The 10,440-nt window shown below is 38.9% G+C and overlaps 2 protein-coding genes across 3 annotated transcripts in view; one reads left to right on the top strand and one right to left on the bottom strand.

The window, feature by feature from the left end:
- The window catches only part of ZFC3H1 (zinc finger C3H1-type containing), a 51,430-nt gene extending 43,125 nt beyond the window's left edge, over nucleotides 1–8,305 (bottom strand). The window contains exons 1-2 of the mRNA XM_008055233.2: nucleotides 7,350–8,305; nucleotides 2,061–2,477 (exon numbers count right to left, since the gene is read on the bottom strand). Coding sequence (XP_008053424.1) covers nucleotides 2,061–2,477; nucleotides 7,350–7,950 — 1,018 coding nt within the window. The 5' untranslated portion in view covers nucleotides 7,951–8,305. The remainder of the gene's footprint in view (nucleotides 1–2,060; nucleotides 2,478–7,349) is intronic.
- A 183-nt stretch (nucleotides 8,306–8,488) lies between these two features.
- The window catches only part of THAP2 (THAP domain containing 2), an 11,331-nt gene continuing 9,379 nt past the window's right edge, over nucleotides 8,489–10,440 (top strand). Inside the window, exon 1 of one of the 2 annotated variants that reach the window (XM_008055234.2) lies at nucleotides 8,489–8,858. In XM_008055234.2, the coding sequence (XP_008053425.1) occupies nucleotides 8,788–8,858 (71 nt within the window). In that variant the 5' untranslated portion in view covers nucleotides 8,489–8,787. Of the gene's footprint in view, nucleotides 8,859–10,049; nucleotides 10,159–10,440 lie in introns of those variants that run through there. The other variant, XM_021710991.1, reaches the window with a different exon arrangement.

Below are 10,440 nucleotides of genomic sequence, written 5' to 3' on the forward strand. Positions count from 1 at the left end.
CCCCACCTGTCACCTCCAATCTCTTCTCTTCCACTATTCATCCCTCTCACTACTCTTTACAAGCATAGGCCTTATTCCCCAAATATGCCAGGCATTCTTATGTATTAGGGTCATTACTCTAGTTCAGTGATTTTCAAATTTTAGCATGTATCAGAATCAACAGGAGAGCTGGTAAATAGAGATGGCTGGGTCCCATTTCCAGAGCTTACAATTCAGTAAATCTAAGGTAGAGGCCAAGAATTTAAATTTAAGTTCCCAGGTAAGGTAGAGCCCCAGGGATCACACTTTGAAAATCACTGCTCTAGCAATTCTCTTTGCCTAGAGATCTCTTCCTCCAGATATTCATTTGACTACTCCTATAAATTATCTATAAATGCGACAGATAACAAAAGAGATTCTCAAGAATAAGTTTGTATAACTTTTACAACTTACAGAAAATGATACATTGCAAAAAATAGATTACACAAACTGACTTAACAAAAATAGAAAAAATTAACACCAGTAGCTCAAAATCTTCCCAGAAAAAAACTCCAGCCAGGCCCAGAAACTTACCAGCAAGATCTACCAAATATGCCAGAATGAATCCAATCTTAAACTATTCCAGAGAATAAAGAAGAAACCATCCCCAAGTCATTTTATGAGTACCATAACCTTATACTAAAAACTGGTAAGGAAAAAAGGAGGGGGGGGGATTAAACACAGGCTTTAAACACAGATGAAAAATTCTAAACAAAACAGCAAACCTTGATTTATAATTGCCCAAAGTTGGAAAACTCCAAATGTTCCACAACTGAAAAATGGATAAACTATAGTAATCATACAATGGAGTACTACTCAATAAAAAAAAAGCAAACTAGTGATACAACTACATAGACGAATTTCAAGTGAAAAAGCTAGAATCAAAAGGCAACATACTGTATGACTCTACTTATGGGACATTCTGGAAAAGACAAAACTATACAGACAGCTGGGTGGTTACCAGATCGTTGAGGGAAGGGTTAGGGTTAACTACAAAGACATGTGGGAAAATTATTAGGAATGACGAAACTATTCTGTATCTTAATTATGGTGGCTAGTGACAGTTACCCAACTGTTTGCATTTGTCAAAACTTGAAGAACTATACACTAAAAAGGGTATATTGTACTGTATATAAGTATATTAATAAAGAAGAAAAGAAAAAATTAGCAAACCAAGTCCATAATTTAAAAATGATGTATCAGTCGGGCACAGTGGCTCACGCCTGTAATTCCAGCACTTTGGGAGGTGACAGCGAGAGGATGGCCTGAGTCCACGGGTTCCAGACCAGCCTGGGCAACATGGCATGATCACATCTCTACAATAAATCAAAAAATTAGCTGGGCGTGGTGGCACAAGCCTGTGGTTCCAGCTATTTGGAAGGCTGAGGTGGAAGGATTGCCTGATCCAGCAAGTAAAGGTTATGGTGGCTGTGAGCATGCCAAGGCACTCCAGCCTGAATGACAAAGTAAGAGTCCTCCTCAAAAAAAAAATTATAATAATAATTGATGTATCATGAACTATAACTGTATTTAACACAGGCATACAAGAGTGGTTTAATATTATAAAATCAATTATTATAATTCATTATACTAATAAATTAAATAAATTAGATGTTCATTCCAATAATGGAGAAAAGTTTTGATAAACTTCAACATTCCTTCATGAGGAAAATCTCAAACTAGAAATAGAGAGAAAAATTCCTTTACGCAATAAAGGGTACCTATAAAAACATGATGTTTAATGGTAAATGTCAAAAGCATTCCCTAAGTTAGAAACAAAGATGCCCAAAATTATCACTTATGTTCAACATTTGATTTAGTCCTGGTTAGCATGTCAGGAAATAAAACAAAGATAGAAATAAAACAAAGATTATGAGGAAACAAAACTTTTCATCAATCAATAATATAACTATCTACGTTTATTTTTTTAAAAAGGAATCTACAGATAGAATTATTTCAATGAAGTACACTACTAAAACAAGTAGTTCTGCCTTTATAGAAAGAAGAGTCTTATCACTAATTGAAATATTCAATTCCATTACCTTGACTAGATTCAGTAGTGTCAGATTTCAAGGAAAGCTGTTTTGTTCCATCTTTAACTTTTTTCAACCGGTTCTTATCTCCTGGTAAAGTTAATTTTTGCCTGAGTGGTTTTAATTCAAATGCCTGAAAAGTTTTGACCTGTGTTTTCTCCTCAGGAGCTACTTCTTTACTTGAGTCCTTTGTAATACTGATGTTATCAGTGCTTGTTTGGTCCTCAGAGTTCAATGTTTTAGGATCTTCCTGCACACTGTCTTCTTTGCTACTCAAAGCTAGTTTTTCATCTTTATTGATGCATTCTAGTTCCAACTGTATTTGCTTATATTTTAACAGTAAATCTTCAAAAGTTTCTTCCCCACAGTTCTCATTTTTTGATGAATAATTTTGTTTTCGTGATGGAGATCTTCCAAAACTTTTGGCTGAACAGCATATTAAGGAAACCAGTTTCCAAAAAATTTCCATAGTTAAATTTAACCAAAAAAAAAAGTTATAGATGAATTTTCTCCCTTTTTAATATTTTCAAGAAAGAAGAATTGATATTTTTAAATTACTAAATTCCACTTACTACATGTGCAGCTAATGCCTACTTTCATCATATGCCCATATTTCAATTTTAGTAAGTATCCATATAAATAGTCCACTTACAAAATTACTAATGTCAGTAATTACCAGTAGTATCCACAGGTAGTCCACCTTTTAGGTCATAGCATCCTTCCTTCTGTAGGTGACAGGAAAGCCCACAAGCTGGATGCTAAAGATTCCTTTCTGAAGGAAGAGGGGAGAAACTGAATGGTTTGTCACAGATGTTCATAATTTACATTTCAGATAATCAGGAGGAAATGTTTCTTCTCTTTAATTAGTTTCTTCTCATGTCTCAATTTTTAAAAATTAAGAGATAAAAAATGAACACTGAGAATTAGTAGTTAGACTAATTTATAAAAAATCTTATAACAAGTTTAGAGCTCACCAAGTATAATAATAATATGCAACACACACTTAACTAAAATAATTATAGCAATTATATAATTTTTAAGAAATTTTTAAATAGTATTCGAAATGCATCTTTTACACTAATTTTCTCCTAAAAACAAGGAAATCTAAACCAATTAGTTTTATTTTTTCTCTAGCATAGTGCTACATAGAATATTACTTCTTCCTTGGAAATGGCTACAAAGTTTTAAACTACAATTTTTATTCCAAACAATTCATACATGAGAAATGTTACACTTCATTTTTTTCCAGCTTAGAAATCAACAAGAGAAAAGACAAACACCTCTTGTAGTCTAATACAATATGCCATTTACAGATTTTAATCGACTAGGATAACATCACAGTTCCCTGAATATGGTTATTTTGACAACTCAAAGAACAGCCAGCAAAGATTTTTTAAACTCCCCTAATGATTAATTCCAAAAATGAAAACTACCACCATTATAATTGAAAATCTTAACAGTTCTGAAGCAAAAACTGTCATAGTAAATCTTTGGTTTTCTGACCTCTTCTCTTTAGAGCCAAGTTTCTTGACAGAAAACTAGTTTCTCAATTTTTTTTTAACTCTTCAACCAAATGGAGCTGGCCTTTGTTCCATTAATCCACAGAAACTGCTGAGAGTTTATCCACCAATGCTTTCAAACCCTGTCACCTGACATCTCGACAGCATTTGACACCATGAATTGGCTTCTGTAACTTCCACTCTCCCCATTTCCCTACTTTTTTGTTGTTGGTGTTGTTTCTTTGCCTTTTAAGTCTTTATGACTCCTTTCTCTTTAACTCCTGAAATAATGGTGCTCTTCAATGAGTTCTACTTAGCCTCTTTCTCTTTTCACTGAGCGTTCTGTAATGCACTTCTAGTTTTACCTATCAGGAGAGAAAGTTGGTCTGGTGATAAGATATTTTGATGATAAGATATTTCTCTATCTCTCACAAGCCATTCTCTATCCTAGGCCAGAGTAATCTTTCTAGAACATGAATCTGATAACATCACTCCCCTTGTTAAAATTTCACTAATAAAGTCCAAAATCCTGAGAAGGAATTTAATGTCTTCATGATCTGACCTGTGCTTTCCTTTCCCTGTTTATCACTATTTACCGATAGCTTTGTGTCTAGATTTCTGTTTTTCAACATGACCTCAATTCAAGTGTCATTTCCTCTGTGAAGTGAGTTACTTGCTTTCCCTACCATTCTCTTAGGCACTCTTTGTACACAAATTCTGTCATTATCTTCATTTACATTTTCCTTTTCAACTAAACCATTTAAAGGCACAACTGCAGTAATTTTTAAAAAACAGACTAAAGACCTTGGGAACATTTGCAAAGGAATAAGATTCAATACATTAACAAAAAATAAAGTGGCTAAAGAACCGAAAAATGGGAAAAGCAACAGAGTTAGTTATTACTATAACTAACAATACTCCTTCAAAGCTAAATTACATCTCCTACCCTGTCTATATAAGATAGCTAGGATCAAAACCAACATGTACCAGATTTACTTATAAACTTGTCAAGATTCATTTTCTAACTGAAATCTGGCTTAAACAAAAAAAGAACTGCTATTCAACCTTTTCAACTACTGGTGTAAATGGAATGACCTTTTATTGATGAGAAACATTGGCTTAATTATGCTAGCTCTCATCAGGTTTGAAATTTTAAAACAGTAGTCATTCAAGGGAGACATGCTAAGATAAGTTGACAAAGTGTCTATCATTAAGAAAAATTAAGAATGAAAATAAGAACTACAATGGAATCTGATTTATTCTATTTATTTAAAGCTGCAACTAGTATATCTTATTTATTACTTAATACTGTGAAAGAAGTTATGGCAAATAAATAAATAAATAAAACCTACACTCAGCCTACTTCCCTTCTAGAATATAAAAATAAGCCACAGAATAACCATCATTAAACTTTATAAAATATTTGTAAAATAAAGGCCATTCTTATAGTCACATAGTAGAAATATAAATTAAACTGAATACAATCTTAATAGTAAAGGAATCTGAATTGATAAAGTTTTGTAATAAATATTTTGTTTGCTCACGTTATACAAACATGGTTGGGAATATGTTTTCCTTCTCAAATTCTTAAAAAGAACACCACCTCTAGGATGGATTAGTAATACTTCATGAGGAAAACAATGAGCAGAGGATCAAAACAAGCATCCTTTTCTTAAGTGCAGCATCTGTGAAAAGAAAAACAGCAAGATAGCTCATTTCTGACAATTAACTACAGAAATCAAAGTCACACAGGCATACTGGATATCTTCCTGTACTTTTTTTGCAACATCATATGCCTGTTTCTTAATAAAAACACACAAACTTAATAATTAACAAAAGTATATGGCAGAAGCCCATTCACCTCCCCCTTCTCTAATACAGAATAAATTAAGAAAAAGCTTTGAGCTCCCATAGTACTTTTTACATACCTCAACTTCAACTTGTTATACCAAACTGTAATTATTTTCTTTTGTCTCCCCAACACAAATTACAAATTTCATCTTTATATCCTTAAAAAACACACATACATATGCTTAATTCACACTTCTGATTTTGGATTCAGAACAAATACCGAATCTATGGGTAAAAAAACAAAACAAAACACTTTGGTCAGAGGTTTTCTAACCCTGAAAGGACACTCTACTTTTCAAAAAGTTAAATACCAGTCAGGCGCTGTGGCTCAAGCCTGTAATCCCAGTACCTCGGGAAGCCAAGGCGAGAGGATTGCCTGAGCTCAAGTGTTCAAGACCAGCCTGAGCAACATGACGACACCTCGTCTCTACAATAAATCAAAAAATTAGCTAGGCATGGTGGCACATGCCTGTGGTTCCAGCTACTTGGAAGGCTGAGGCAGAAGGTTCACCTGAGACCAGCAGGTAGAGGCTGCAGTGGCCATGAGCGTGCCACTGCATTATTTTCTCTGAAATGCTCCTAATCCCATTTTTGGTTGGAGAAATAAGTTTTTTCAGGGCATTCACACCAGAAGTTGCTGTCTCTTACCTAAACATACATTCCTTGACCCCTTTACAACTTATATCTTGGTAAAACCATTCTGGCCCTAAGTAGTCTGTAATAATAATTGTGTCTTTAAATAAGTAATATATTTAAGTTTCATAAATAAACATATTAAAAAACATTATACCACGGGAATCACAACTAGTAATAAAAGTTCTTAAACAATTTTTATGCATTTATCGCAGAATAAATCGAGACAGTTCTACAGGCCGAGGATGGTGGCTCACATAATCCAATACTTTGGGAGGCTGAGGCAGGGGAGGACAGCGTGAGACCAAAAGTTAGAGACAGCCTGGGCAACATAGTGAGACCTCCATTTCTGGTTCAAAAATAGAAATAAAAATTTTAAAATAAAACACACACACACACACACACACACACACACACACACACACACACAGTTCTACAAACCCATCATAAACAGAAAACCTTCAGATGACTGATTCCCAGTTAAACCTTGAATAAACTCCATAATGTCTAAAGCAACTGAGAATAAGGTAGAGGTAGCAAAAATCAGGTATTTTGTTATTTTCCTTTTCAACTTGCTCACAATCTCCACCGTCCCCAAATACTCCCCCTCGCCAATGTATTACAATTAAAATGCTGATACGTTTATCATCCTCTTTCTGGCCCGCATTTAGTCAGCACTAAGTTATAAAATGTCCAAAAGTGAACACGAGAAATAGAAACGTTAAGGAACTAAAGCTTTCCAAAAGATATAAGAATTTAAAAACTCTGAATTAACAGAGTTGGTAAAGACACCAGATTCTCCCCCCCCCCACTATTTTAAAAGACAGCAATTGGAAGAATAAATCAAGAAAGGTAAAATCAGAATCACAAGAATGGCAGGATTATGCACAACAAGTTTCACTATTTTAAATATCAAAGTGCAGTATGATAAAGCAACGGTATTCCCCAAACTGCTTACGACTACTCTTTTCTCCCTCCAATCAACTAAGGCAACTTCACATCAAATACAAAGTTTCTGTGTCAGCCAAAACCAAATGCTCATGAAACTTGGACTTCTGACGTGAGATCTTAGATTCCAGTAGTTCACCGCAATCCATGACCCACATCAATGTTAAAAAGCAATATACCAATGAAGCAACAACACTATGGTGTGACACATGAGAATTACCAAAGCGCAACTTACTTGAAGTACACACTGATACAAACACGCGGTTCAGATGGTGCGAAGTCACACTCATCTCACAGACCTAGCAATGACGCTACAGGGAACTTTAGAGAGTGACACACCCAGGGCGGACCGCCACGTTAAGGATACAGCTCTTCCGAGGTGGAGAGGGCTCCCGCCAGCTCTGACCGCTGCTGAATCCGGGTCCCGCTCCTCCCAGAGATCTGCCCCCAGGCTTGCCTCCTCGCTCAACCCCTCCTCGCCCCCGACTCCAGCGACTCCCACCCCTGTAAGGCCGGCCTCGAAAGCGGAAGCGGTCCAGGGCGATGTGGCTCCGCTCCCAAAAAGACGGCCGGGGGCTGCTTTCGGACATGGAGCTCGACGGCATCCGCACGGAGGGCGGGTGAGACCGGAATGGCTCTTTGGGTCGGTAGCTGCTGTGTCCCCTGAGGTGGCCCCGCTCCGACGCGTGCCGCGAGCGTGAGAAATTCCTCAGCTGCTGCTGAGAAGAGGCCGATGACGAGGAAGAGCCAGCGCCTCCGCCGGATCCACCGCCCCGGGCCGAGTGAAGAGGCCTCCGCCGCGGATACGGCAACAGCCCGCCGCCGCCGCCGCCACTGCTGCTGCTGCTGCTCCGACTCCGTATCTGGCTGTTGTTATCGTCGTCACTGATTTCCCCATCTTCAAGCTCTCCTTCTTCCTTCGGCGAGAGGCCACTGGAGGCCGGGGCTGGAGTATCTGCGGTCGCCATCCGGGGAGCAGCGCCTTCCAACCTTAGCCCTCTGTCCAGGGATCCGCCCGACAATCGCCTTCTCCTCGGCTCCCCTCTTTCCTAACGGACCCAATTAGTGCGGCCTTGCCCTTCTCGAACACCTAACGGGTTCTGCTCCCCAACTTCCCCGCACCCCGGCGCTCTCTCGCCGGACCGTCGCAACCTAGTTCCCTCTCCTAGCGCCCCCTTGCCCCTCCGCGATCGGAGTTCTTCCGCCTCGCGAGAAAGGGGCTTTGGAAGCTGCTGTGCCCGAGGCGTCACTTCCTGCAATACGCAGGAAACGAGGCTCCCAGTTCACGCGATAATAATAAGGATCGCGCGAGGCTCACTGGGATTTGCAGTCTTTCGTCTCTCATGGGGTCGCCCTTGCGGCCTACGGGTCACACCCATCCCGGGCTCTGGCCTGGGACGGCTGTGTGCATGCGGGTGTGGGCGAGCCTGTTCTTAGTAGCAGCTTTGAAAAAGTTTTGTAGTAATCGAAGGGGAAAACACCTCATTCTTTTCATTGCTCTGAGCACCACTGCCTGTTGGGGGCGGGAAGAAAGAACGAGTTGTGTCCGCCATATTGGTGAAGTCAAAACGAAGGCGACTAGAGCTCCTGGACTGTCCGTTCTGCTGGCTCAAGTCCGCCATATTAATAAAGAGAAAGGGAAGCTTGACCCTCCCTCGCCTCCGCCCTCACATACACACCCCTTTTTCCCACCCCGCTCTCGACTAAGGCTTTCTTGCCTCGGTTGTCCAGCCTCTGCCCGAAGGAAGCGTTAACAGCCTGCGCCTCAGAACCGGCTTAAGACGCCGAATGAAGGGGAAAGGGAAATGCCGACCAATTGCGCCGCGGCGGGCTGTGCTACTACCTACAACAAGCACATTAACATCAGCTTCCACAGGTAACTTGGGCAGGGGGTGGGATGACGGAAACGGGGTCTCCTAGTCTGGGTATCGCTTGTGTAAGGAAAAGGAGGATCCTACTAATTCTAGTAACTTTCCCAGCTGGGTAACAGGGAGGCATCACTTATCCTTTGTGTATGTTTCACAAGTCTGTCCGATTTTTTTTCTCTCCTTTCGGGGAAGGTTTACTCATCTAAAAGAAAGTCAAGTACTATATAGTGATTATTCCTTCGCGAAAAAGTAACAGGAGGGTACCTTGCTTTTCTAGTCTTTTACCACTATATATTAGACCTATCTTGACATGAATGACGCCATAAGGGAGAGAGATCGTCCCTTTCAAGTCCGCAATCATCCTAAAAGACTGCTGCGTTCTTGTACCCCACATCTTTAACATTAAATAAATAATAAAATTAATTTCACCTGTTACTTCTTAATGTGCCTATTAGAAAATTGAAAATTACATGTGACTTACATTATACTAAAAAAAAAAGACTGCTGTGTGCCTGTTAAAATTAGTAAATTATCACTAGCTGAATTGATATGGGAAGCATTTAGATTTCTAACAGTAACCCAGTAACTCTGCGGAGTAGCTGAGTCATCTTTGATAGCCACAGTATTAAGCGATGTTAATAAAAGCTCATAAGATAAACTTTCTGTTCTTATTAGAACAGAGTAATAATAATAACCTAGATTTTTTTTTTTTTCCCTTTGCTGGAAGAACAGTCAAAATTCTTTAGTTCTGTCAAATCAGAACTCTTGAAAGCACTTTGAATATGGCCTGGAAAATATCAGGCACTCCGTAAATATTTACCATCTCTGCAAGTACATGCCACGTGCCTGAAGAAAAGAAACATTTTAAAGTTAAGTGAAAACCGTTCTGATTTTATTTACCTCACAACTTATATGATCTTAGAATGTGGAAAATTATGTCCTTGACCTTTTCCCTAACTCACTATTACTAACTGTACTTTTATTAAAAGCTGGCACTTAAAAGAAAAATCTTTGTGATGTTTGTTTTTAAAACTACTTTATGAAAAGCAGTGTTTAATTCATTCCTCCACCAAATATGTACCTAGTTCTTAATTATCTGACATTGTGTTAAGGATCCAGAAAGTTATAACCCTCCTGGATTTAGAGTTTAATGGGGGAGAAAGACATAAATAATTACAGTTAAGTGCCACAGAAGAGACATTCAGAGAGCCCTAAGTTAACCTTGAAAATTCCGAGGGCTCTTCTCAAAGGATGTGACATTTCAAATGAGACCAAAGGATGACAGATTTGGTCCTGTATGCTACTTGAGTATTTTCCATTTTATCCTAAGAGTACTTGAGAAGTTATGAAGGGTTTAAAAAGAAGAATGGCAGAAAAGATATGCATATATAAAAGCCCTCTGGCTGCAGTGTGGAGAGTTCTAGTGTTAAAGTGCTGGTCAAGCATCATCAGATGAACTGGAAAATGAGCTTATTAGCCGGGTTCGGTGGCTCAGCCTATAATCCCATGCCTTTGGGAGGCTGAGGTGAGTGGATTGCCTGAGCCCGCGGGTTCGAGACCCACCTGGGCAGCGAGACCTCATCTCTACAA

The sequence above is a fragment of the Carlito syrichta genome, unplaced genomic scaffold, assembly GCF_000164805.1.
Source record: "Carlito syrichta isolate Samal-C Ts95f unplaced genomic scaffold, Tarsius_syrichta-2.0.1 Scaffold301786, whole genome shotgun sequence".
NCBI lineage: Eukaryota > Metazoa > Chordata > Mammalia > Primates > Tarsiidae > Carlito > Carlito syrichta.